This window comes from Equus caballus, chromosome 7 (assembly GCF_041296265.1).
Source record: "Equus caballus isolate H_3958 breed thoroughbred chromosome 7, TB-T2T, whole genome shotgun sequence".
NCBI classification, from domain to species: Eukaryota; Metazoa; Chordata; class Mammalia; order Perissodactyla; family Equidae; genus Equus; species Equus caballus.
In genome coordinates this window covers 177,564-204,554 of record NC_091690.1, presented here as the reverse complement: position 1 = coordinate 204,554, position 26,991 = coordinate 177,564, and the positions used below count along the sequence as shown (strand labels likewise).

Below are 26,991 nucleotides of genomic sequence, written 5' to 3'. Positions count from 1 at the left end.
AGGAAGCACGTGTTTGGGTTTATTCTATGGGACTTGCATGAACAGCAGGTGGAGGGGACACAGGGTGGGGCCAGAAGGGCCCCCAGGCGGCGGGTCTGTCCCCAGGACTTGGGTCGCCGTCCTCCCACACGCGATGGCCTCGCCTCCCCGATGACGCTCACCAGACCTCCTCCCTGGGCTTCCCAAGTCACTCATCATCCAAACCCCTGTGGCCGAGGGGCTGCAGGAATGAGGGGTCCCTGTGTCCCTCTCATCGGGTGGGACACTCCCAGGGGACCACGCGCACGGCTCCTCCACGAATCACACCGACACCGTCTGGTTTGTGCAAAGTCCTCGGCTCCTGAGCCTGGGCCTGTTCCTCGGAAGCTGACGCCTCATTACAAAGTTCAAGGCCAAGCCCACCCGCCCCTCCCCAGACCCGGGGCCTCAGACAGCCCCGCGCCCTCAAGCTGTCTCAGCCCAGGGGAGCCAAGGACACGAGGAGGCTGAGTGTCACCGTCATGTGGGGTCCTGGGGCAGAAGACGGACATCAGGGGGAACTGAGGCAGTGTGAGTGAAGTGTGGACTTTGGTGAAGGACAGTGTGTCAATGTCAGTTCACTGACTGTGACAAATGTGCCGCCTGAATGCCGGTCGTCAGCAGGAGGGGACGGGCTGGGACACGGCGACGCTGCACCGTCTTCAAGACTCTTCTGTGAATCTGACTCTTCTAAAAAGTAGGTCTGTTGAGACAGATGAAGAACCTTCAGCAACGGGCCAAAAAAAAAGAATCTGCACCTTCTCGTCCCCCTACCCCCTCCCCCTCCCTCCCCCCTTCCTCCTCCTCTCCCCCTCCCCCTCCCTCCCCTCCCCCTCCTCTCCCCCTGCCCCCTCCTCCTCACTCCCCTCCCCTCCTCCTCCTCTTCCTCCTCCTCCACTTCCTCCTCCTCCCCCTCCCCTCCCCTCCTCCCCCTCCCCTCCCCTTCTCCTCCCTCCCCCCTCCTCCTCCCTCCCCCCTCCTCCCTCCTCCCCCTCCTCCCTCCTCCTCTTCCCTCCTTCTCCTCATCCTCCTCGTCCTCCTCCCCCTTCTCCTCCTCGTCCTCCTCGTCCTCCCCGTCCTCCTCGTCCTCTCCTCCAGAAAGCCTGGAACTTAGAAGTGCTCAATAAATAAGAAATGCTGTTGCATGATGAAGGGAAAAAAACACTTGACTTTTGCTCTGCAAACTCGGCTTCTGGGCTCCTCGCCCGCAGATACACCCTGGGGCGTGGGGCGGGAGGGGGAGGATGGGAGGAAACCCCGTAAAAGATTACAACCAAAAGATTATGATCCAGAGGTTGAGGTCACCTCCAAGGTCAGCACCGTGACGGGGCACCATGTGTACCCGTGTTTCTGTGGGTATAAAACCTTCGCCCAGAACACCTTGGGACGAGACAGAAGGCACCGGCACAGCTGCCTCCTGGGATCAGCAGGGCCAAGGTGGGGAACGGGGACCTTGCACCCCTCTAACTGGTTTCCTGTGGGAAATGATAACTATGTCAAAACTCGAGTTGAGGCCAGGCTGTGAGGGGCTGAGGAATCTTCCGGGGTGACTCGTGCAGGGTTTGGCTTCCATGCTTTTGTCAGAACGGCAAATCACCCCCTGAGATGTGTGCATTTCACCTGTATGACAGAGAGGGAGAGAGGGAGGGCTCTAAACAAATCCCGGGATCCCAGCCACGTGCACAGCATCCCGAGTCTGCACCTCACTCTGAAAGGCGTCAGCGGCTCAGCCGGATGGACGGGGGCGCAGAGGGACAGCCGACCAAGAGGAAGAGACGTCCCACCGTTCGTGGCTGAGCCTGCACGGCGGGGACCTCAGTGCTCACCCGGCAGTTAGTCCCACTTTGCTGCGTGTTTCAGAATTTTCATAGTAAAATAAAATGATGCTGCTGGATAGTGGCACGTCCTCAAACTGTTAAACAGAGTGACCGCACGGTCCAGCCATCCCCCTCCTACGTGCGCCCACACGGACGTTTGCACACGTGTCCCCAGCGGCAGAGTCACAACTCGAGTGTCCTTCGGCAGGTGACACATCCACACTCGTGTCCACCCACACGCTGGAGTATCACGCAGCCATGAAGAGGAGCGAGGCCCTGACACGGGTGCACGTGGACGGACCTGAACCCACGACACTCAGGGAGAGAAGCAGCCACAGAAGGACACACGGCGTGTGACCCCATGGACGGGAAACGTCCAGAACAGGCAGATCCACAGACAGAGAGCGGGCTCGTGGGGGCCGGGGGCTGGGGAGGGTGTGGGGGTGATGCTGATGGGGACGGGGCTGCTTTTCAGGGGATGGAATGTTCTGGAATTAGATCATGGTGATGGGTGCACAACACTGTGAATGTACTAAAACCCACTGATTTACACACTTTAAAAGGGTGAGTTACATGGCACGTGACTGACATCTCAGTAAAGACGTTACCAAAAAAATGAGAGGAAGAAGAAGGGTCTGGATGTTTTTGTTGCTGGCTCCCCGCCTGCTCCCCAGGCCCCGCACCCGGCACACACTGGCGCTCACCGCAGACCAGCACGGCCCTGCCCGCCCCCTGCTGGCCAAGGCTCTGGCTGTGGCTCCCACGCCGGCCAACGCTGCCCTCTGCAGTCCCCACTCCTGGGAGCAGCCGCCGGGCTCCCCCGAGCAGCCTCAGTGCAACCTTTGTTTTACGAGTGGGGAAACTGAGGCTTGCGCAAGGCCACGCAGCCAGCACGGGCAGAAGTCGGCTCAGAATCCAGTTTGCCTCACTAGGATTTATTGGTCCTCTGAGACGGGGCGGTCCCCTCTCTGCCCTCCACGGGACCTGCAGGGGAAGGGTCCCTCCAAGCCGGGGACTCGGGGTAACCCCTGGAGCTCAGGCCCAGGCGGAGACGGTCAGTGTCTGATGACCTTCCGGATCCAGGACACGTAGGGGGCCACGGCGGTGGCCACGGGAGGTTTGAAGATGTCGGTGCAGGCCTTGGAGCTGAAGGATAGGATTCCAGCCACCTTGCCCCTGCTGCACACCAGGGGCCCGCCCGAGTCGCCCTGCTGGAGGCCACACAGAGCACAGGTCACCCCTGTGCGCCCTGGAGGGGCCCCATGCTCCCTGGGGTGGCAGGCTGATTCCAGGTCAGAGAGCAGAAACCCCGCCCCGGGGCTGTAGGGCCTCTTTCCACATCTCCTTACTTCCCCTGACTCTGTCATTCTCTTCCTCCTTCTTGTCCTTTTAACACTCTTTGCTCCTTCCTCCCACCCCAGGGCCTTTGCACAAGCTGTAGCTGTGCCTTGATCATCTTTGGTGCTAGAGTTCAAACCCCATTTGTGCTGCTCGCTTCTCGACTATGTGACCGTGGGCCTCATAACCTCTCTGTGCCTCAGTTTCTGGATATGAGAAATGGGCTAATGCTGGTACCAACTTCCAGGACGCCCTGCCCCCGGAGAATGGACAGAGCTGGGGCCCAGGGAGAGTCAGGGGCTTGCGGGGTGCCCCTGGCCACAGGCTGACGCCCTCTGGCCTCCCAGCACCCCCACCCCCCGGGCCAGGTCACCTTGCAGGGGCCCTGGCCCTTGGACGGGGCCTCCAGGCAGAGCATGCGGGGGGTGATGGCGCCGTCCCAGAAGCGGCTGTTGTTGCACATCCGGGCGTCCAGCACGCGCAGGTCCAGCTCCTGCAGCGCCCTGGCCAGGGGCCCGTTCTGGTGGGTGAGCCCCCAGCCCGCCAAGCTGCACCGAGCTCCCGCCGCCACTGCCTGGCGCCCTGCGGGCAAGGCCAGGGGCCGGATGGTCCTGCTGGTCTTCACCTTCCCGTCCAGCTACAGGGGACAGAAGGGGGTAGGTGACGGGGAGGGGCGGGGCAGCGAGCGAGGGGGCTGAAGGAGGGGTGGCGGGGCAGGGGACAGCGGTGGGATGGAAGGGGCAGTGGAGGTGGGGAGCAGGGTGGGCAGGGAAGAGGGAGGGGCGGCGGGGAGCGAGGCGGGGCCGCGGGAGAGGGGCGGGGGCGCTGGAGGGGCAGGGAGGGCCAGTGGGGCAGGGGGAGGGGAGGGAAGGGAAGGGGAGGGGAGGCGAGGGGAGGTCAGTGGGGGCGGGGGGCGAGGCGGGGGGCCGAGGGAGAGGGGCGGGGGTGGGGGTGGGGAGGGCCGATGGGGGAGGGGGCGCCGCGGAGCAGGGGGCGGGGTGGGACAGGGGCGTGGCGAGGCAGGGAAGGGTGGGGGCAGGGGCGGTGCGAAGCAGGGCTGCGGGGGAGGGGCAGGGGCTCTGGAGGGGCGGGGAGGGCCCTGGGGGCGGGGGGGGAGGGGGGGGAGGGGGGGAGGGGACGGGAGGGCGCCCGGGCTCCCGCCGCCCCTCCGCCCGCCCCCTAGCACCTTGAGCAGCGCGAGGTCGTTCTCCAGGTGCGGGAGCGGCTTGTACTCGGGGTGCGGGACGGCCGCCCTGATGCGCACGGGGAGGCCGGGGCGCCCGAGGTCGTGGAGCCCCAGCACCAGCCTCAGCCTCAGCTGCGACTCCCTGCGGGTGGCGGCAAGTGGGGCGCGGGCGGCCGCCCCGCAGCCCGAGGGCCCTTCCCTCCCCCGCCCGGGGACACTCGCGGTCCCGCGCCCTCCCCCCGCCTCCCCTCCCTTCCCTGCTCCTTCTCTGTCCGCTTCCTCTGGGAAGCCCTCCCTGCTCCCGCCTCTGCCCCAGACTCCAGCCCAGCCCCGGCCAGAGGAGGGGGCTGTGTGTGTCCAAAAATGCCGACCCCCCAGCCTAGGGCTCCCCTCCTCGCAGGCTCCAGCCTCGCCCGGTGCATATGTTGTGCCTCAACCACCGCAATCTGTTCAGAGGCTGGCACGTGACCTAGGCTGGGCCCATCAGTACCCGTCCTCAGAACTTTGCCAGAACTATAGCAAAACCAGATCTTTCCATAGGACATAAGAGGGCCCTTCCTTGCCACCACGTGAGAGAGCCTTCCTGATAGTGCCGCCGAGGGGCAACAGGCAGAGCTGAGAGACAGGTGGGCTCCTGAACGCCTCCAGTGAGCACCTGGACCAAGCCATGCCTGAAGCTTGTGCCTCCTAGACTTTTCAGTTACATGAGCCAAGAATGCCCTGTGGTGATTTCAACCACGTTGATCTGGGGTCTTTATTACTGGCCAATCCAGAGGCAGGGCAGCTCGGGGATGGGTTTATTTGGTGGCTTCACAGTGGCATCAGGGACCCAGGTTCCTTCCTGTGTCGGCTCTGCCCACCCTTGTAGGCCAGCTCTATCCCACGGCCACAGGTGGGAGACACATTCCTGGGTGTCACAAGAGGTCCATTTGGAAGGCGCTTCACTGTAGCGAGTGAACTTCCCCAGGAATCCGTCCTGTCACATATGGCATGTCACCAGAGAGGGAGGGGACCCCCTGACGACCCTACGATTGGCTTAAATCTCTCAGGACCCACCCCCTGGTGAGAATGGGGGACTGAGGGATAGATTCGGGGACGCCTGGGGGGACAGAGGGGGTGGGGCAGGGCAGGGTCACTCACGGCTGGGCCAGGCAGTGGGCAGCTGTCAGCACCCACTGTGGGTGCACGAGGACCCCCCCGCACAGGTGGGCACCGGCCTTCTGCAGCGAGACCATGTACGGGCGGGAGTGGGGCACCGCCTCGCGCCCCCCGATGATGCGGGTCTCAAAGGTGTTGCCTCCTGGTGAGGGGACAGCGAGGGCCAGGTTAGGGCTGGAACCTGGCCCCGGCCGTGACTTTCCTCCCCCTGGACCCCCCACAGACTGGCCACCCTGACGCAGTCTCTTCTGTTCCCCGAGCCGGTCAGGTTGACAAGTAGGGCCGCCCCCGTCCCTCCGCACCCTCCCCCCACATCCCGGTCACCAGCAGGTGACTCTCCCGCGTCCACACCATCCCTTGCTTCTGGGCCCCACCTGGGCCTCCCTCGGGCACCACAGCATAGCCTCTACTCTGCAGCCAGGAGCTGGTTGAAGAGGAGAAACTGGACCCTCGTACCCACCAGCTGGAAATGTGAGATGGTGCAGCCGCTGTGCAAACGGTCTGGCCGTTCCTCAGGGGTTAACAGATACCACCCGACCCAGCAGTTCCCCCCGAAGAGAGACGAAAACACACGTCCACACAAAACCTGTGCACACACTTTCACAGCAGCACGATTCTCAGGAGCCAAAGAGTGGAAACGGCTCAAACATCCATCACTGGATGATGGATCCACACACGGGTCCACCCACACACTGGAATATTATGCAGCCGTGAAGAGGAGCGAGGCCCTGACACGGCTGCACGTGGACGGACCTGAACCCACGACACTCAGGGAGAGATGCAGACACAGAAGCACATGGCGTGTGATGCCATTGACGGGAAACGTCCAGAACAGGCAAATCCACAGACAGAGAGTGGGCTCGTGGGGGCCAGGGGCTGGGGAGGGGGTGGGGGTTCATTTTGGGGGATGGAATGTTCTGGAATTAGACCATGGTGATGGTTGCACAAGTCTGTACAAAAATTCTCTGAAGTGTACACTTAAATGGGTAAATAGTAGAGTATGTGAATTATGTCTCAATAAAGCTGTTATAAAAATTGTTTTAAAACCAATCGTGAATTTAAAAGGATAAAAAGTTTTTTACCGTAAATCAGCTCAAAATCCTCCCATGATCCCTCATCATGCTTTAAACACCCAAACTCCTCATGACCCACAAGACCCACATCAGCTGGCCCTGCCTCCTTCACCCTCGCCCTCACACCGCTCCAGCCACACTGGCCTCCCTACTGTTCCTCCAGTGCACTGCCCTCATTCCCACCTCAGGGCCTTTGCCTGTGCTGTTCCGGTAGCCTGGAGTGCCTTTCCCTTGGACATTCCCAAGTCTGGCTACCTCACAGGGCATCTGCTCAACAGTCTTCTCCTCAGAGACCTCCCCCCAGCCTCCTTAATACAACCTTCCTCCCCTCCTCCGCTCTGTTCTCTTCCCAGAGCTCACTCCTCCCTGACATTGTATCGAGCACAGACTTGCTCATTACCCATCTATTCCCAGCAGGCTATGAGCGATGCCAGGGCAGGCCCTGAGCTGGTCTTGTCCACAACAGGCCTAGAACAGTATCTGCACAGCAAATACTGACAGGTGGATGAAAGGATGGATGATGGATGGATAAGTGAATGGAGGGAAGGAAAGAAAGAAAGGAGAGAGAAAGGAGGATGGATGGATGGATGATAGATGATGGGCGGATGATGGATGATGGATGAATGGATGATGGGTGGATGAAAGAATGGATGAAGTAGACATGGATGGATGGATGATGGATGATGGATGGATGGATGATGGATGGACATGAATAGATGATGGATGGATGGATGGTGGATGGATGATGGATGGCTGGATGGATGATGGATGATGGATGGATGGATGGATGATGGATGGATGGATGGATGAAAGAATGGATGAAGTAGACATGGATGGATGGTGGATGGATGATGGATGGATGGATGGATGATGGATGATGGTGGATGGATGATGGATGGATGATGGTGGATGGATGATGGATGGATGATGGTGGATGGATGGATGGATGGAGGGATGGATGATGGTGGATGGATGGATGGATGGATGGATGATGGTGGATGGATGATGCATGGATGATGGTGGATGGATGATGGTGGATGGATGGATGGATGGAGGATGGATGATGGTGGATGGATGGTGGATGGATGGATGGATGATGGTGGATGGATGATGGTGGATGAATGATGGATGGATGATGGTGGATGGATGATGGATGGATGATGGTGGATGGATGGATGGATGGAGGATGGATGATGGTGGATGGATGGTGGATGGATGATGGTGGATGGATGGATGATGGTGGATGGATGGATGATGGATGATGGATGGATGGATGGATGATGGATGGATGGATGATGGTAGATCGATGGTGGATGGATGATGGTGGATGGATGGATGATGGTGGATGGATGGATGATGGATGATGGATGGATGGATGGATGATGGATGGATGGATGATGGTAGATCGATGGTGGATGGATGGATGATGGATGGATGATGGTGGATGGATGATGGATGGACATGAATGGATGATGGTGGATGGATGATGGATGGATGATGGTGGATGGATGATGGATGGACATGAATGGATGATGGTGGATGGATGGTGGATGGATGATGGTGGATGGATGATGGATGGACATGAATGGATGATGGTGGATGGATGATGGATGGATGATGGTGGATGGATGATGGATGGACATGAATGGATGATGGTGGATGGATGGTGGATGGATGATGGTGGATGGATGATGGTGAATGGATGGATGGTGGATGGATGGATGGATGGAGGGATGGATGATAAATGGATGAAAGAAAGGACCAGAGGAAAGAAAGGAGAAAGGATGATGTATGGTTGGATCCCTATCTCACTGGGTCCCCAGTTCATCACAGAGCCATTTTCATCCAGCCCGACCAGAATCCTGGGCTACCCACCACCCACCCACCTCCTCCCATCTCAAGTCCCCAGGCACCCAGTCCTGGCCAAGCACATGTGGTTTGGGGAGGCCGCCAGCTGGGGCTCACATTCCACCTCCGTCCCTCCCAGTTGGGCGACCCTGGGCAGGGGGCCTCACTCGCCAGGCTGTGGTTTCCTGCTCTGCAACTTGGGGTTGTATCTATGTGCTATGACGGGCCCTGCCTCCTGGTGCTGCTGGGGGGCGCACGGCCTGCACCCGCCCCACGGTCCGTGAGTCCAGCTCGGGGTGAGGTGCGAGGGGCGCAGGATCTACCCTGGAGAAACCTGGGGGACATCAGCTCCACCAAGTGATCAAGGGGCGGCAGCAGGAAGGGGGCGAACACAGCCCCGTCCGTGGTTCCCGCTGGAAATGCACAACCTGGACCCGGCCCTGGGGACACAGCAGACAGGCCCACACCCATCCCAAGGGGACGGAGAAATTGTCCAGAGTGGAGGAGACCAAGGGGAGCTGGATTTCCACTCCCACGGAGGACGCCATCTGGGCAACTGCCGATCTGAGTAGGTCTGCAGGTTGGCGACAGCACCGTGGCACCCGGCACGTGAGAGGCTGTCCCTATCACAGCAAACATGCCCAAGCATTTAGGGGCGAGGGCCGTGCGTCTGCAACTCACTCTCAAAGGGCTCAGAAAAATACCAATCAATACGTCCATTCCTATCTGATAGAGACGCCGGCGGGGGCACCGTAAGGCAGCTGGGACGGCACGTCCACAACCGTGCAGTCTGGGAGGAGAACACGGGCCATCCGTGCGACTCTTCTGTGAGATCAAAACTAAGTCAAAGTGAAACAATTTAAAATATCGGTCCTGAGACGACCTCACCTCCACCTGGGGCCCTGCTCAGGCCTGGCCCACCCTTGGAATTCACTTAGACGAAACCCTCACAGCTCTAGTGAGATGCAGCTCACGTCCCCTAAAACTCACCATCGGGAGCGCCCCGTGCATTATGGTTGTGCAACCGTCACCACCACCTAGTTCCAGAACGTTCTCATCACCCACCAGCAGCCCTCTCCACACTTTTTAAGAATTCCGGTATTTTTTCCCTAGGTCATCCGTGTGCCTGGCCCAACATTTACAACGGAGAGTCACATTGGCGGAAAGTGGAACTCTCTCCCTCCCACCCTGTTCTGGAGCCTCTTTCCAGAAACGTCCCGGTCGCCGGGGGCGACCCTCACAGACCCTGTTAGAAAAGAAACCCCCGCCTCGGGCTCCCCGGCCCGTCTGCCCTTCCCTGGGGGGACACCGCAGGGGCAGCTGCCTCCTTCTTTGCAGAGCAGACGCCATCTCTCCCATCTGTCCCTTTCTGGCGACAGTGGGGCCGTTTCCAATCCGCATTTTGACACCCAGGGCTCTGCCTCCCACTCGTGGACCCCGGGGAACCTAAGCTCCGGGCCTCAGTTTCCCCACTTGGCTCCAGGCCCCACTCACCTGCCCTCAGGGACCCCAGGACCAGCAGCAGCAGCGGCAGCAGGGACGAGGGTGCCTCCATGGTGTGGGGAGTCAGCGGGGTGCAGGCTCCGGCCCCCGGGCCTCTCACTTACCCCTTCCTGTGGGGGAGGCCGCATTCACACCTGCCCCGCCCCGTGTACTTCACCGTGAGCATCTCAGAAAGACGTGGATTCTGAAGGCAAAACTGCATCCTCGTTATCACACCTGAGACGAACAAAATTCCCCTCGTCATCCGGCACCCCGTCACCCTCACCCCTGTCACACATGTGGGTTTTTTGTGGTTTTAATGTGTCTTCTTTGCCTCATTTTTCTTTTACGGAGAAATGCACATCACATAAAATTCACCGTCCTCACCATTTTCACATTTGCACAGCTCAGCGGCATGAAGCACATTCACGTGGCTGTGCAGCCATCCCCTCCATCCATCTCCAGAACTTTCCATCTCCCCAAACTGCAGCTCTGTCCCCATGAAACACTGACTCCCACCCCTCCCCCAGCCCCTGGCCCCCCGTCCACTTTCTGTCTCTGTGGATGTGGCTCCTCTGGGGACCTCCTGTGAGTGGACCACACAGTGTGTGTCCCTCTGTGTCCGGCTCACGTCACTGAGCATCACATCCTCCAGGTCCCTCCACATTGGAGCAGGTGTCAGGACCTCCTTCCTTTTCATGGCTGCATAATATTCCAGGGTGTGGATGGACATACTGTGTGGATCCATCATATGTCTGTGGATATTTGGGCTGTTTCTACTTTTTGGTTATTATGAATAGAGGCGGTATGGATGCTTGTGGGCCATGAGGAGTTAGCTCCCCCGTGTGGAGGGCTGTGATGGGCTAGTGAGGCTGGGGGGGGCAGGTGTGCAGGCTTCCTGGGGCTCCCGTCCCCGCCTCCTTCACAGCCCGCCCCTCCCCCACACCATAGGACCCAGACCCCTGAGAGCTCCATCCCCTGGCTGCACCATTAGCTCAGGGCAGAGAGGACCTCCCTACGCCAGCCCAAAGAAGACCACGGCCCAGATTTCTTCTGCTTGAACTTCTCAGAAACAGCCCTCACTTCCTGCTGGACTGGGAGCTGCAAGGATGTCAGCCTGGGGTGGTCCCAAGGCAAGAGGAGTCCAGCTGAGAACGAGGCCATATGGAGAAAGCTGAGCTTGGGGTGTGTGCGTTTCCTCCTGCAGCTGTAACAAATTAACAAATTACCATACATTCAGTGCCTGAAACCACACAAATTTATTTTCTTACTGTTCTGAAGTCTGACACGGGCATCACTCTTTGGGGCTGTTCTTCTGCTGACCACAGGTGGACGGAGACTGAGTCTGGACAGAAGCAGCTCCCGGATCCAGCTATGCCTGAAACCCTGAGCCTTGTCAGTCAACGAAATTCAATGAAATCCCTTTTTGCTTGAGTCAGTTTGAGTTGGGCGTTGTGCTTTGTGCTATCGAAAAGGTCACAATAAATAAAGGAGAAGTGGCTGGAAAAACTGATGCCAAGAGGTGATGAACTCACTGTTGTGCTGGGGCTCTGGGAGCACGTCCCCATCCAGTCTCTCACTTGATGCCGTCTGGCACGTGGGGTCCTGGAATTGGGTCTTCACCCAGTGGGGTGCATGGGGCCAGGGATCAGTTTAGGAGGAACCAGCATCTATAGAGTCCCGTCCTGTCTGATCCTGACGACCCCGGGATGTGGCTCCATCTACTGGGGTGGCCGGATTCAGCCACTGAAAACAGAGGGTGCCAGTTCAGTCCAAATTTCAGACAGACAAGGGGAACCTTCTTGGTCCAAGTCTGTCCCACGTGGCACGGACATCCTTACAGCGAGAACTACTTGTTCCTCTGAAATTCACACTTAACTGGGCGACCCTAATGCTTATCCTCGTTTTGAGCTTAAAACACTGAGGTTTCGAATGTTGAGGCCACTTGTCCATATCAGGGTTACAGCACTCGAACCCAGAGCCTCAGATGCCGCAGTCAGATCCGCAGCGGAAGCTCCCTGGGGCCGTGCGGGGGGGATGGTCTGGGGGGAAGGGGACGGGAGCGTTGCCGTCTCATAGGTCGGGGTCACCCGGACAGGCGGAGCGGGGACGAGCTGGCCCAGAGTGCCCTGAGGCTCTGACCCAGGAAGCCGAGCTCACAAATGGGCGGTGGGCCCGCATCCATCACTTTGGGGGCCTGTCATGCAGCAGCGGCAGAGGGGACGGTGGAGGGAGACGTCCGCGGCAGCGAGTGGAGGGGCCAGGGGCAGTGGGGTCCCGCGACGACCGCGGGACAGGGTGGGGAAGCTTTTCCATGAACGTCTTTGGCTTTTCAGCCGCTCTGTGCCTCGACGACGACTCGACTCGGGTCCAGGAATCTCTCTGCGCCATGGGCAGCGGCCGGCCCCGCCCTTTCCTCCCGCACCCCCCCCCCCCCCACCCAGGACTGCTGCCACCTGCTGGCCCCACCGGTGCGACACAGGCCCCTCGCCGGCCTCAGCCCTGGGAGCCGCCTGCAGGTCACACAGGGGTCGGCCTGGCCCCGGCACCTGCGAGAGCTTGGAGGGTCCCACGTGGGGCCCGGGGACACCCGGTGCTCCGAGAGTGGGATGGCTGGTGACACGCAGGGCTCAGCGGTGGCCGAGGCGGGGGGAGGATGAGGACGGCCCGTGGGTCAGCAGGACGCGGCCGTGTCCCGTCCGGGGGCCTCGCTGGCCCCAGGCTGCCCGCCCTCCAGGTTTAAGAAAAGCCAGAACTTGAGAAGACTGGGTGAAACCCTCCATGTTGTAATGTTCACGTTAGGAGAGAGGCGGAACCACGGGACCACGGGGGCTGCACAGGCCCGTGGGGCCCGCAACTGTGAGGGCCCGTCCAGGCTCCAGGCACGCACCCAGGCTGACCCATTGGGCCTTCGTCCTGATGTCAGTCAGCCGCAACGGACTTTCTGTGACATGGAAGAGGACCAGGGCCTGGGTGGCGTCGGGGACGGGTGCACCCTGTGGGTGCTGGGGGCAGAGGGGCTGCCTGGGGCCAGAGCAGCGATAGCGCCCCCACCACAGGGCCCTGGTGGGCCTGACCCAGCCGTGCCTGGGACCCTGGCTGGCGGCGACTTGCAGGCTGGACGGGCGCTGCGGGGTCGTTCCCGGGCTGGAGACCCAGGATGGGGGCTGCACCCTGGGCCTCGAGAACCCTCCTTGACCCCTGGCCCTCCCCCAGGCACAAGGGCGGCCGCGGCCCGCCTGACCCGGTCACTTGCGTGGCTGCTGCAGGCGCGAGCCGGCCGGGCACCTGGGGACAAGCAGCCGTCCAGGTGGCCAAGGAGAGGGAGCTGTGGCTTCTCGTAAAGTCACTTTATTTAGATTCCAAACAAACCAAAGCAGAGAGAAGAGGCGACCGCGAGTCACTCCGTCCACTCGTGAGCCGGAAGCCCCAAGCCTCCACTGCGGCCGGCGGAGCTGCGGACAGGCCGGGACGGTCCCTCGGGTCCCCGCGGCTCCAGGCCCACCCGCCCGGCCGGCCCGGCGCCCAGCTCCTAGCTCCCGCGGGGCCCCGGGCCACAATGCAGTCCCCTCTCCAGCGGAGGCGGACGCGGGACGCGTGGACCGAGGCGGGAGCGGGGGGACCGGGCCGGCGTGCCGCCCGTGAGGTAGTCTCGGCGTCGGGCGCTCAGAGCCCACACAGCCGGCCGCTGAGGTAAAATCTGCACGTTTATTCGGCCGGGACGCGACGTCACGACTCCTCGGTGCCCGAGTCGTCCTCGTCCCCAAAGCAGCTGTCGGCCTCGGCCTCGGCCTCGGCGTCCTCGTAGTAGTCGTCGTAGAAGAGGTCTGAGCCCTCGTCGGGCGCGGGCGCCTTGGTCTGCACGCAGTACTCGGCCAGCGTGGTGGGCACCTTCACGCCGTCCCGCTCCGCGTCCACCTTGGTCCCCAGGACCTGCTTCCTGCGGAGACACGGGGCGTCAGCGACACCGACGGCGGGCGGGCGCCAGGACCCCACGGCCGCGCCTCTGGGGGAGAGGGTGACTGCGTGCAAGGCTGGGGGACACACGTGGACGGAGCAGCGGGAGGGTGCGCGACCCGGCCCGCACCACAGGGACCTCAGACTGCAGGGACACGACCCCGAGACCCTCTGCCCACGGCAGCACCGCCGCGGGCGACGGGAGGAGGGACTCACGCCCCGTCCTCGTGCTTCTGTGAACAGGGAGGGACAGACGGGCAGACCCGCGGATGGGCCCCAAGGCCGAGCCCACCCTGCAGACGCAACACGGATCCCCAGAGCGGACGGATGCTGGGGCTCACCCCTAGGAAGACGCACACAACAGACACCGCACACGGCCGTGGGCACAGAGCCGGCACACCCGCGGCTCACGCGGAGCACAGCACGAGCCCCCAGCGAGCGTGACCCCCGCCCGCCGTCCCGGCAGGAGCTACGTCAGAATGAGCACCGTGCATTATCGGCCACAGACATGGGAACGTCTGAGCCCCAGGCAGGCTGGGGACGTGGCCAGGGTGGCCGACAGGCAGAGGAGCTGTCGCCCTCACCCACGTGGCCACGGGAGCCGCCACAGCGAGGCTCGAAGATAAAAACAGCCCGGTGCTTATTGTGATGCCACGTGGGAGGGCAGCCGGGAGAAACAGGCAGAGAGCAGCTGATGGCACAACCCTCGGGAGCCCAGCGCGTTCACCCCGACTGGGGGTCAGTGCCTCGCGGCTCCACAGCACCTCCCAGGACAGCCAGTGGGACCAGCGCCACCTGCAGGGACGTCCATCACAGCCGTTCAGGCCCCAGAGTGACAGCCATGACCGCCCAGCACGGAGGACAGCCGCTCCGGACGGTGGGGACGCAGAGGAGAGCCCCTCAGGCGTGTGTGTGGGGCGCAGCAGACACAGTCACCACGAGGCACCGTCGCGGTTGTTCAGAAACTGCTCCCGTGAGACACGTAGACACCACCCGACAGGGCATGTGAGGGACGAGGGCGCGTCCCCGGGGAACGGGACTTCAGGATAAATGGGTGGCGGCCTGCAGAGCAGACAGAGACCCGGGAATGGAGCCGTCACCCCAACACACCCCCACGCCCGTCCACACGTGCGCCCCTGTCTGCGTGTGCATGTCTGCTCACCCGTGTACACCTGCCCACATGCGTGTGCCTGTAATGTGCACACCTGCCCACTCACGTGTGTCAGAGGTGGGCACTGGTGGGGCCACACGCCGTGTGACAGGATGGTGCAGGTGTGTCAGTCCCCATGGACGGGCCTCGAAGGTCAAGTGAGAGCAGTGGCCTAGGGAGGCTGTCCTCTGTGTCTCTAGATGTGAGGTCAGGGGTCAGAGGTCGGGGAGGGGGGTGATTGGGCCAGGAGAGAGGTCCAGGGCTGGACATCTGGAAGGAGACCCTAGACGTCGTCCTCAGTGGCTGGGGCCGTGGGGTCTTCTTGGCTCTGGTCTGAGATTTTTCTCCCTTGTGAATGTGCTCCCTCCGTCGCTCGGGTCTGTCGCCTCCTCGCCGAGCGCTGGGCCGCGTCTCCCAGAGACCGTCCCCCAGGCCCTTTGCCTTTCCAGCCCCACTCCGGTGCCACGGTGGGGCCCTCTGACGTGGCGTGGACAGGCCGTGGCTCCTCACCCTCCACCCATGATGCCTCTGGGCTGTCGCCAACGTCTGGGGCCCGAAGTGTCCTCACTGTCTGCGTGGACGCAGGGGGGACACACCCTCGGCTTCCCGTGGGCACAGCGTGGGCCTCGAGGGGCCGGGTCAGGAGGCAGGGGTGCGTCTAGCTTGTTCGCTTTCCTAACTGAAGGCAAACGACAACCGACAATGTCGGAAAAACCTAACGAAGGATTAAGTTTGTCTCAAAAGACGCCAGCAGACCCCGCGCTGAACAGGGACAGCGGGCGGGGGGCACGAGCGAGGAGGTGGCGCCTGCGCCCTGAGAACCGTCTAGCGCAAGATCCTCAGCAAAGACCTTCACCCGTTTGCTTGTGAGGGAAACACAGGAAACAACTAGAATGAGGGGCTCAGTTCCAGCGAGACCCCAGTGACCCGTCGCCTTAATCACCAGAAAAGCTACTCCTTAGAAGAGAAACTGTTACTGAAACGTGCGACACCATGACCCTCCTGCCTCCAAAGACGACTCCGGGTTTCACAATCACGAAGGTGAATGACGCCCATGGACTGTCACATGGAGAAGAAAGACTGACGCAAAACACAGTCTCAGTGACACGAAAAACACCCTCCCCAGAAGGAGGGGCATGAAGCCAAGCCAAGGAGCAGAAGCCAGCAGAGGGATACACATGCACACACACGAACAGGCAGACACACGAACACGCAGACACACATGAACATGCAAACACACATGCACAAACACACATGAAGACATGAACACACAAACCCACGCATTAACACAGACATGTGTGAACACAGGTGTGCACACACGAACAATACAGTGCAAACCTGCAGATGCACGCAAACAGACACGCACGTGCACATACACATGCACAAATACGCAACCACACCCATGCCCCGATGTGGGTCAGGTGGCACCCAGAAGCTGACAGCAAGCCCAGCCTGGCTGTGGGACACACACACTGGGGCCAAAACGCCAACAGTGGCCCCGCGTCCTGAGAGGTGCTGCCCGTGGGGGAGGGCGCAGAGGAAGACGGGATCCTGGGGCTTCAGTCACGAGGTGAAGGGCTGTGGGGACCCTGTAAAGCTGTGAGGGCGCCTGGGTGTTAGCATGTGCACCACAATGTCAGCCTGTGTGCGAGGCAAGCGCATTATGCACACGACGGGCGTTAAGCTGCACACGCGTGTCTCCGTGTCACAGTAAACACACGGACCACGACTGGGAGATCTTGACGCGAAAGAAAAGAAACACTGAGTTTTCTGAACCAGGGGAAGAGCCCAGGAAGCGCTGGGCCTGAGCCCGCTGGACCCTCTGCGGCCCCAGTGTCCCCGCCAGGCCCGCCAGGAGCCCTCACCGGATGATGTCCGTGTACTCGCGGTCCCTGCCCTTGCTCTCCTTCCACTTGCGGTACATCACCGAGGCGTCCACGTTCGCCGGCGAGAAGGTGTTGGGCTCGTTGAGGAGGGAGATGACGCTCAGGAGGATGGTCCTGGGGGAGCAGGGAGCCAGGTGTGGGCACGTCCGCCCCGGAGTCCGGCCGACGCTGCAGCAGGAGCCGCAGGCTGTGAACGGCCGACGCGGCTGCCATTTATGGGGGGGACACCCCGAGTCCTGGCTTCCTGGCTCCTCAGGCCCGAGTCACTGCGGGGCTCTGGACGTACCGTGAAGCCAGCACCCGCCCAGGGGCCCCGTCCTCCCATCCCCCCTCCCCGGCAGGCGATGTTGGTCAGGACTTACCCCCAGGACAGGAGGGGAGGAGCACTGAGCAGCCCTACCAACCGGGCCCCTCCTGCCCTCTGCCCGGCGCCAGGGATAAGACGCCTGGGCACCCTCCTTCCACCCGTCCCCATCCCCTGGGTGTCCCCGTCCCCTGGACGTCCCTCCTGGGGAGCAGGCCCCTCTGTGCCAACTTCCACTACGGCTGGGACTGCACTGAGGATGCCTGGGCCCAGAGGCGGGGTGCCCGCTCAGGGTGAGAAGCTCACCCCCAAGATGGCAGAGGCTGAGAAAGGAGGAGAGACCCAGGGGCAGGGAGCCACAGACCCAGGATCCCCAGAAGCCAAGCCTGACGGCGGGCGGGCAGGACGTCGAGGAAGGAGGGAGAGGCCAGCAGATCGAGCCCTGGGGACTCCAGGGCCCCCGCATCCTGGTGGGAGGCCAGTCTGAACAGAGGCTGCGGCCCCAAGGACCACACAGGTTTGTCTTCCCAGGTCCATATCCCCAGGGCTGGCCGGGCCCAAGGAAGCAAGGTCAGGAACGGGGGCCCGCCCGCCTCACCTGACGTTCTGGGTGGGGTTCCACCGCTCCGAGGGCAGCTCCCCGCTCTGGGGGTCGTCGACAGGGGGGTGGAGAATGGAGATGCACACGTCCCCCGTCTGCGTGGAGACAGAGAGAGGGAGGGGTCAGCGGCTTCTGTGGCGGCACGGCCTCCCCCCACCCCCATTACAGAGGAACTGGAGAACAGGCTCACCTCGTAGATGTTGGGGTGCCACATCTTGGTCAGGAACCGGAAGGCCGGCGGGGAGTAGGGGTAGTCGATGGGGAACTTGAGGCGCGCCTGTGTGGGGATCAGCGGCTCAGCCAAGATGACCTGGTTCCCGAGCACCGTGTACCGCTCGGGGACTCCGCCAGCAAACACACAAACAGGACGATGGCCTGGGATGGATACCCCATCAGGACGGGTGGGTGTGCTCGAGGGACCCTGCTGGCTGCCCACGCCCCGGCGGGCCTGGGGTCCGGGCCACAACAGGCCACCTTGGCTTTTGGGGGTCTGTGGGCTGAGTGGCCTCCACCCGCTGTCGGGGCTCCCAGCTGCTGGCCTGAGGCCCTGGGAGCCGTGTGCCCCGAGCGCGCACTTGGGCTCCCGCGCCTCAGTTTCCAGTTACGGAGGGGATTAAAATAGCCGTGTGTTCACTCAGCAACCGCTCCTGCCGCCGCCACGGGCCGGGCCGTGGGCAGAGATGAGTCAGCGCAGGGCGGCCGGCACTCTGCCCGCAGGTGTCCCTCTGGGGGGTCAGGAAGGCCGAGCAGAAGATCACGGCAGACGGGGGGAGGGGCGCCGCCCAGGCCCTGGAGACAGCCAGGCCCACCTCGGGAGAGCTGCCCTCACAGGCAGGGGCTCAGGCCTTCGGGAACAGCCCCTGTGCCACGGGGTAAGCATGCTGAGGCGACAGGGCAGCCCGACAACAGCACAGGCCTCCCTGCACTGACACCCACTGTTCCCACTGCGAACCTCACTTCACGCGCCCACGGAGACGCCGCTACCGCTGAGCAAACCGAGGCTCAGAGACGGAAAGCACTGTGCCCAAGGGCAGACAGCAAGTGAGGTGCAGAGCGGGCTCTGGAACCCAGTCTCCCCGGCACCCCCCTACACACCAGGGGCCGTCTACGGCTCGTAAAAGGAGAAGTGGGCATGGCTGGGCTGGCCGGGAGGAAGGCGGAAGCAACCCACAGAGACCCAGGGGCACGTCCTACCCTTGTATTTCCACATCTCCTGGGAAGAGAAGCCCCCCCCCCCCCGCCAGACACAGACTAGAGGACCAGATGGACGGCAGAACCACGCAGAGTCCCAGGCTGGCTCCCCCGAGGACACACCCCACGGCAGCTGTGATGAACCCTCTACTCTCCTCTAGAGAAATGGGATGACCCCGCAACGCCAGCCTGGGAGCTCTACCCACAATCCCTTGCAACCAGTTAGTGGGCAACAGCGAGACCCACGTTCGCTCCTCCCAGACAGGCAACTTTGCTTGGGATCCTGGCCTGGCCTCAGGGGAGACCCTATTATCCCAGCTCTGAGCCATTATCCTCACAACTAGCCAGCCTAAAGCAGACAAGAGAGGCTGGGAAGATGACTGCTGACACCATTCAGTGACCAAACCTGCTCCAAGCACGAGGAGGCTGGATTCCAGATGCAGAACTCATCACAGGGCAGTCCACACTCACCCCCGGCCCCATGCCAGCACAAGGGACCTTGACTCAGGGGTCACGTCCAGCAGACCTGGCCGCCCCCTCATGGCCACGCAGCAGGCCCGCCTAGACATGAGCCCAAAGCGCAGACACAGACGTCTGCCCACCCCTCCCCGCGGCTGGCGGGCTGTGGCTTCTGCAGGGCTCCTGGCAGGCTGTGACCGGGTTCCTCTGCTGAGGCTACTCCCTACCTGGTGTGCAGGGAGACCCCCGCCTCGAACCTGTGGCTCAAAGAGCAGACGCCCCTGCCCTCTGAGTGGGGTCCTTCTGAGGCCACGCCTGAGCTCAGGTCACGAGGTCGAGAGTGCTGCCTGGGTTTTGGTCCGAGTATCCTGTCACTCCAGACAGAAACAGCTGGCCCGGGAAGCACTCACCTCCCTGCTCCCAACAACCCCCACCAAAGGGAACCCCTTGGAACTAAACCACCGCAGAGGACAGGAAAAATGGCCCAGAGCCTGAGACTCGGGCCCCCAGGAGCCACCTGCTCAGTGGAACCTGAGAAAGGCCAGCTGGGGCAAGAGGAGCCCAGCTTCTGCAGCCAGGGTCAGGGTGCTGGCAGGAGCTGGGGCCCAGGGTCCGCGGGACACCCTCTGCAGTGGGTGCAGGCACAGGGTGGAGGATGGAAGAACAGCCTCAACCTCCCCAGGACAATGTGTTACATAAAGCCCAGGATGAAGCCAAGGACCCGGCCCCTGCTATCAGCCAGGATGGCCGCTCTCCAAGCAAGTCCTGCTGCCAAGGCCCATCCGAGCCTTTGTTGGAACCCGAGCAACTGACCCAGCGGCCACCCAGGGCTGGCCTCCCTCCCCCCGCTCCTCCCTCCCCAAGGCTGCTGCTCCCCAACAATAGTGCCTTTGGTTCTGGGGAGAGCCCTTTGTCCCTCTGGGCAGGGGCAGAGCAGGCAGCTGAGAGCTGGGTCGGCCAGGGCTCCCTTCCCCTCCCTACAGGGCCGGCCAAGTGGGAAGGAGATGGCACCAGGGAGGTGAGCTTCCCAGGGAGAGGGAAGCAAGATCTCACACCCAACAAACAGGGGCGCAGAGGGGTCCTGCCTCCCCTCTGGGGGCCTGAAGCTGCCTTCCAGGGAACCGGGTGGTTCTCAGAGTTTCCTGAAGGCGGACAGAAGGGAAGACCAAGGGATCCCCCACCCTGACCAAAGGAAGAAGGCCTGGCTGGGGGAGGAGGCAGTCCAGGGTCAAAGCGGGGGGGCCGAAAGAGGAAGGAGGGCATCCAGCTGGAGGAGGAGTGCCAGCGAGGAAAGAGGGTCCTGCAGGAGAAGGAGGGTCGCCTGAGAGGAGGGGGGTTCCAGGAGGCGGGGAGGGTCTGGGACCGGGGCCATAGGAGGAGGAATCGGGGGAGAGGGTCCAAGAGAGGGAACAGGGGCCCGGGAGGACTGGGAGGAGGAGGGACCGGGGGAGGAGGGTCTGTGTCCCGGGGGAGGAGGAGAGTCCGGGTCCAAGGAAGAAGGGGGGTCCGGGGCAGGAAAGGAGGATCCGGGGCGGTGGAGGAGAAGAATCCGTGTCCCGGGGGAGGAGGGACGGGGGAGGAGGATCCGAGGCGGGGGAGGAGGAGGATCCGAGGCGGGGGAGGAGGAGAGTCCGGGTCCAGGGGAGGAGGGGGCTCCGGGGCGAGGGAGGGGGCTCCGGGGCGGGGGAGGGGGGCCGGGCCGGCGGCCGCGCACCTTGAAGTAGCCGCCCTCGTAGTAGGTGTTGGGCGGCCCGAAGATGGCCACCTCCCAGTTGTACAGGTCGCCCTCGTCCACCAGCGTCACGCGGAAGCCCTCCACCGGCTCCTCCTGCAGCCCCTTGAGCTCCAGCAGCAGCGCCTTCTGCGAGCTGGGCACCAGCGGCCGGGCCATGGCGGCGGACGGGCCCGGGGCCGCGTCGGGGGCGCGGGACGGGCCGGGGCCGCCTTCCTCCTCCTCGCCGCCGCCGCCGCCGCCGCCGCCGCCGCCACCCGGGGACCCCGAGCGCTCCACCCGCTCTGGCGCCGCCGCCGCCCGGCGCTCTCTGGGCCCGCGCCCCGCCCCGCTGCGCCTGCGCGACCCCCGCGCTGGACCGCGCCTGCGCGCCCCCGCCGCCCGCGCCTGCGCGCCCGCCCGCGGGGCACGCCGGGAAGTGGAGTCCCGCCCCGTGCACGCGAGAACGGCCGCCGGAGGGAGGGACCGAGCGCGCAGGCGCCGTGCGCTTCCGACCCCGGAGGCGGCAGCTTCCCGGCCGGACGAGCACGGACCTGTGCGCGGGAGGCGGCGGAGGTGCCCTGAGACCCGCGCCCGCCCGCCCGGCCTTGGGGCCTTTTTTGTGACGTCCTCGCGCGGGGCGGGGCCGGGCCGGGCCGGGCGGAGGGAGGGGCTGGGGCGGCCAGACCCCCTCCTCCGCGGCCCGAGCCTCAGTTTCCCCGTCCGTCCCCGCCGGTGCTCCGGGCGGGCAGACGGGGAGCCGGGCCTGTGCGGGGAGGCGGGAGGGCAGGCGAGCGCCCGGCCCGCAGACCGGGTCCTGGACGGGCGGTACCTCAGTTTCCCCTCAGAGGGGCTGAGTACGGGGTGGAGCTGGCCCGGACCCCAGGGTCAGCGGGGAGGCCCCAAAGTTCCCCCGCGGCTGGATTCACTTCAACGGGCTAGAATCCCAGCAGATCGGCGCTGCGCCCCCGAGAAGCTGGGGAAGAAATTAGCTGTCTTCCCGGTTCATTCAGCCCCACTCCCGGCCAAACCCCCGGACTGAGCGCGACCCTCGCTGCGCCCTGATCTCAGGCTGACCTTCGACCCCACCCAAGTCCTGACCCTGGGCTTCACTGGACCGCCTGAGCTCCGACCTGGCTGAGGGCAGGCCCAGAGGCCCCTCCCCAGGACACTTGGTCAGGAGGGTGGGCGTCGCCCCCTGGCCTCCATCCCTCCCATCTGCAGGTGACAGCCCCCCAAGAAGGGGGCCGTGGCACCTGGGGCCTGTTGTGGCCCTGGCCCTGGGGCCTTCCTGCCAGGTGTCACTTCGGGCTGGGCTGAGCTGGCTCCCTCCCCCAGGTGCCCTCACACCTGGCCCTGGCCTCATCCAGCTGGGGGCAGCAGGTGACCCTGTGTGGGGGAAGGAAGACAGAGTGTGGGCGGTGGGGAGAGGTGCAGTGTCACAGCATTGGCATGTGGCAGCTCGTAGACAATGAGAATTAATCAAGATTCTTCCAGAGAGGTTTCCCAAGATCTCTCTACACGACACCCCACATCCCTGGGGCGTGTTGGGTGGGTGGGCGGAACTGGAAATGTAAAACGAGGTACCAGGTTGATGGCCTCTCCAGCTGGTCCCATGTGGGGTCTCGTCTCCGGGGAAAGCCTGCTCCTCAGGCTCTGAAACATCATGGGGTGGTGGACGTCTGGGGTTTCTGCCTTAGCACCTTGGGTTCTGGCCATTGCACCTCGATTTTCCCTTTGGGGGTCCCCACTCTTAGTCTGTGAGGTTGGAATTGGACTGACCCTCAAGCCCTGGCTGCAGGGATGGTCATCCAATCAGAGGGCTCCAGGACCCCTGGCTGCAGTGGCTGGTTCAGGAACAGTATGTGACTGAGCCATCCTGGGAGTTTTTCTGGGAACACGGCACTGGGGTGGCTGAGCTGGGAGGACCTGGGCCTGGAGATATGGGACCGTTTATCACCACAAGGCCTGTGAACAAAGCTGACACTCAGGAAAGCTGAGCCGACTGACAAGACAGGCAGATAACCCTGTCTGTGCTCCTGGATACAGCCATACCTGACCCCCCCTGAATGCACCAATGATGCAAGCTGATAAGTTACTTCTTTTCTTATGAAGCCAGTTTGCGTTGGGCCTTCTGGCACATGCCAAAGAAGAGCCGTGCATTCAAATCTGAGTTCAGCCACAACCTTGGAAATGGTCTTCAAGTGCTAAACCAAGTCTCAGTTTATCTATCTGTTAAATGGGTTACATGATGTTATATTTGAAAGGCTCTTAGCATGGATCCTGAAGATGTTATGGAGGCTTAGACAATAGTGTTTTGGGGCAATGATGCCTCTTGGGAAGAAAGACACAATCTCAGGAGGCAGAGGGGCTGCAGGGGGAGTAAAAGGGGACGCATGGGAGAGAATGTGGCCCCTGCAAGGCCAGCTCTGCCTCCCCCTGGCTGTGCCCTCTGCTACTTACTGTGCTGGAGAACAAGGCCCCCCATAGACAGCCATGTCCTAATCCCGGAGCTGTGGATACACTCCCTCATGTGACAAAAGGGAGTCTGCAGACGGGATTCAGATCCTGGAGATGGGGAGGTCATCCTGGGTCATCCAGGTGGGTCCCGTGTAGTCCCCGGGGGCGGGGGGGGGGCGGGAGGGTTGGGGGCAGAGTGGGCGATGTGATGACGGGCAGAAGATGGAGCGACACACTTTGGAGAGGGAGGAAGGGGCCGTGAGCCCGGGCATGAGGGCGCTTCCAGAAGTGGAGAAGGCAACAGAGAGATTCTCCCCTGGACCCTCCGGAGGGAACAGCCCAGCCCACACCTGGACTTTAGGACTCAGCCCCGGAACTGGGACAGTAAACTTGTGTTAAGTCACTAACTTTGCGGTGACTTGCTACAACAGCCGTGGGAACTGAACACACTTATCTCTATGAACTTCAGATTCTTCCTCTGGGAAACTCATTCATTCGTTCATTCATTCACTCATGGCCTTACATGCACAAATCTAGACGCCGAGGATGCAGCGGTGAACAAAAGGAGCACAAACCCCTGTCCTCAGAGAGGCCGTAAACAAGCTGATGGATAAGCAAGCACTTTCTGGTAGCAGAAATTACCATGAGGAAAAATAAAGTGTGGTGGGTCTTAGTAAAGCGGGTGGTGCAGGAGGGTTATTTTGGGCAGGGGTCAGGGGAGGCGTCTCAGGAGGCAGCAGTTGAGCAGAAACCAGAAGGAAGTGAGCCACCTGGGTCCGAAGGAACAGTGTTCCAGGCAGAGGGAACAGCACGTGCAAAGGCCCTGAGGTGGGGCCAAGCTGGATCACCTAGAGACCAGCGTGCCTGGGGCGGAGTGAGGTGACAGAGACAAGAAAAGAAGCAGAGGAGTCTCTTGGCTCAGCTTTCCTGAGTGCTGGCTCCCTTGACAGGCCTCATGGTGACAAGATGGCTCCAGAATTCAGGCCTCGATCCTCCCATTGTAGCCGTCCCAGAAAAAATTCCTAGGGCTGCATTTCATTGGCCAGCTGGGAGTCACATGCTATTCCTGAACCAATCACTGGGACCAGGGCACCTGGAGCAATCCTCTTGGCCAGTGGGCCCGATGGGTTCTCCCAGGTGAATGAGGATGCCGGCCGGACCACAGGGAGGAGCAGGCTGGACCAAGTTACTAGCTGCAACCAACAGGATGCAGAGCAAGGCCAGCCCCCAATCTCTGCCTCGGTGCCTGGCTGGACCTGGGGCTTCCTCAGAGACCAGACGCCCCAGAGGAGCCCTGGGATCAGGGAGGCTGATGACAGGCTCCGTCCCAGACTTAGCAGACATGAGATGTCCTTGAGGTGCCCCTGGGGAGACGCCCAGCAGGTGGTTGGCTCTCAAGGGCTGGAGCAGGGCAGGGCGGGGCCGAGAGGTGAATTTGAGAACCCTTGGCAACCAGACGGTAACTGAAGCTGGGAGAGGAGGATGCATGAGGAGAGGACGGAGAGGCCCCGGATGGAGCTGGGAGGACACAGTCCCCCAGGGAAGCGGGGAAGAGGAGGCGCGTCCTGTGCGGGATGAGGAAGCGCGTGTTGCTGGAGGCGGGAGATTTGCGGCCCTGCATGGTGCACGCTGCTGCGAGGCCGGGTGAGGAGGGCAGGTCAGCTTCCCGGGCTGTGCCGGCAAAGTCAAGCCAGGATCCTGGCAACTGGGACTTGTGGACCCATGGGTGGGCTGTGGGCTACTCGGTGGAGGCCGTGAGGGAAGCTGGACGGGGTGGGGAGGTGGTCCCGGCCTGAGTCCCCTCAGCCTGATGGGGGGCCCTGGACTGTCAGCTGCCCCCAGACAGCTCCGTCTGAGGCAAGCAGCCGACTTTTGTACCCCCGGTGTCACTCACTGCGGACGCCTGACCCCAAAGGAGGGATGGAGCCTCCTGGGCCGTGTGGCTTCTCCCTCGAGGGGCAGGTGCAAGCTGGGAGGGGGATCTGGTGGCGCCAGCAACGCCGGATGCACACCGCCCAGCCTGGCTTCTGATGACCAGGAGGGAGCGGTTACCCCCGGGGAGCAGAGCCCACCAGAGGGTGCCCGGCCAAGTCTGCTGGGAATCGCTGTGCCCGGGGTCCCGTCCCGGCCTGGAGCCCGTGAGTGAGCTCCGAACCGCAGGGCCTCACCCACGTCTCTTCCCTGCCGCTCCCCAGCGCACGGTCCGGGCCCGAGGCCGCCAGATGCTGACACTTCGGGTGCATTCCCTTTCGCGGGCTCGTGACATAATGGCCACCGCTGACTGAGCGGGCACTTCTTAACCTTCTGCTTCCTATTGTTGTGTAACAAATGGCCCCAGGACACTGTGCGTTAAGATGACAACCGTCCTTTATCTAACTCACGGGTCTGCTGGGCGGGGACCACGTGGCCTGGGCTTCCCCACAACGTGGCCGTGACCCAGGCCTGCCTCCTGTGGGAGCCACAGAAGCCACTCGGGCTCGGGGAGGGGACACAGATGCCACCTCTTGATCCGCCTCTTGAGGGGGCGCAGGCAGCTCTGGACGAGGGCCAGCATGACGTGCCCTGGTTCCTCGGTTCACTGACCACCTACCCTACACCCAGGGCAGGTCTGGGGGTGGGTGGGGACAATGTGGACTCCACATCGGCAGCTCATAAAGGCTTTAAATTCCGCTCCCGTGGGGTCTCCCTCAGTCAGCAGAGGGGTTGTCCTGATGACACTCTATCAGGGGACGACCAAGGCCGAGGGGAGCCACAGACAGCAGTGGTTCCGGGTGCGAATCTGCTCCCTGCGGGCTCTCTGTCCCTTGGGGGGCAGAGGGGGCCAGGCGCCTGGTCAACAGTGACTGGAGGGAGCTTGTGGGCGGGCGTGGATTCCAGAGGAACGGGCAGCAGGTGGGGGAGGCAGTGTAGGGTGTGGGCTCTGGAGCCGGGCCTGGGTTCAAATCCCTGCCTGCTCCCTTGCTGGCTGTGTGACCCTTCCCCTCTCTGGGCCTCAGTTTCCCCATCCGCCTAACGCGGGTGGTGGTCTACTTTCCTCCTGCGGCTGTGCTGAGTGGAATGAGGCTTGCTGGTCTCGAACGTGTCAGCCATTCCGTCACCACTGTCATCAGTATCTCTTCCTCTGACACCTGGGGAAGTTGAGGCCAAGAGGAACTTCTTGCGCTGGGAGTGCGTGGCGAGCAGAGCAGAGCTCCTGGGTCCAGGGCACTTCGCTGGGCGGCCCCGTGCCCTCTGCTCCCGTAAGGCCGAGTCCAGGGTGCCCTGGCGTTTCTAGGTGGGCAGCGGAGGGACCCGGGGGGCCTGACCCGCGTGGACACGGGGCGCGGGCGGGGAGCACACACAGCAGGCCGGC

The 26,991-nt window shown here is 62.5% G+C and overlaps 2 protein-coding genes across 14 annotated transcripts; both read right to left on the bottom strand.

The window, feature by feature from the left end:
• Window positions 1-10,180, bottom strand: GZMM (granzyme M). 6 transcript variants are annotated; one of them, XM_070272262.1, is made up of 6 exons: window positions 9,933-10,180; window positions 5,892-5,980; window positions 5,500-5,659; window positions 4,360-4,501; window positions 3,547-3,810; window positions 413-721 (listed from the first exon to the last, which is right to left on the bottom strand). In XM_070272262.1, the coding sequence occupies exons 1-6, from the start codon at window positions 10,067-10,069 to the stop codon at window positions 530-532; spliced, it is 984 nt and encodes a 327-aa protein (XP_070128363.1). In that variant the 5' UTR covers window positions 10,070-10,180; the 3' UTR covers window positions 413-529. The 6 variants fall into 6 exon arrangements, with proteins under 6 accessions (XP_070128366.1, XP_070128363.1, XP_070128364.1 ...); XM_070272263.1 differs by lacking the exon at window positions 413-721 and adding an exon at window positions 2,750-3,046 and having other exon boundaries at window positions 9,933-10,174; XM_070272264.1 differs by lacking the exon at window positions 413-721 and adding an exon at window positions 2,750-3,043 and having other exon boundaries at window positions 9,933-10,172.
• Window positions 10,181-13,255: 3,075 nt separating this feature from the next.
• CDC34 (cell division cycle 34, ubiqiutin conjugating enzyme) lies at window positions 13,256-21,518 on the bottom strand. 8 transcript variants are annotated; one of them, XR_011440292.1, is made up of 7 exons: window positions 21,183-21,514; window positions 18,009-18,095; window positions 17,816-17,913; window positions 16,893-17,100; window positions 15,095-15,706; window positions 14,642-14,939; window positions 13,256-13,860 (listed from the first exon to the last, which is right to left on the bottom strand). XR_011440292.1 is itself a non-coding variant. In XM_023644244.2 (5 exons), exons 1-5 carry the CDS (start codon window positions 21,357-21,359, stop codon window positions 13,650-13,652), a joined length of 708 nt encoding a protein of 235 aa, XP_023500012.1. In that variant the 5' UTR covers window positions 21,360-21,507; the 3' UTR covers window positions 13,256-13,649. The 8 variants fall into 8 exon arrangements, 7 of the variants coding, with proteins under 7 accessions (XP_023500012.1, XP_023500010.1, XP_023500011.1 ...); XM_023644244.2 differs by lacking the exons at window positions 14,642-14,939; window positions 15,095-15,706 and having other exon boundaries at window positions 16,893-17,027; window positions 21,183-21,507; XM_023644242.2 differs by lacking the exons at window positions 14,642-14,939; window positions 15,095-15,706 and having other exon boundaries at window positions 21,183-21,506.
• Window positions 21,519-26,991: the final 5,473 nt, after the last annotated feature.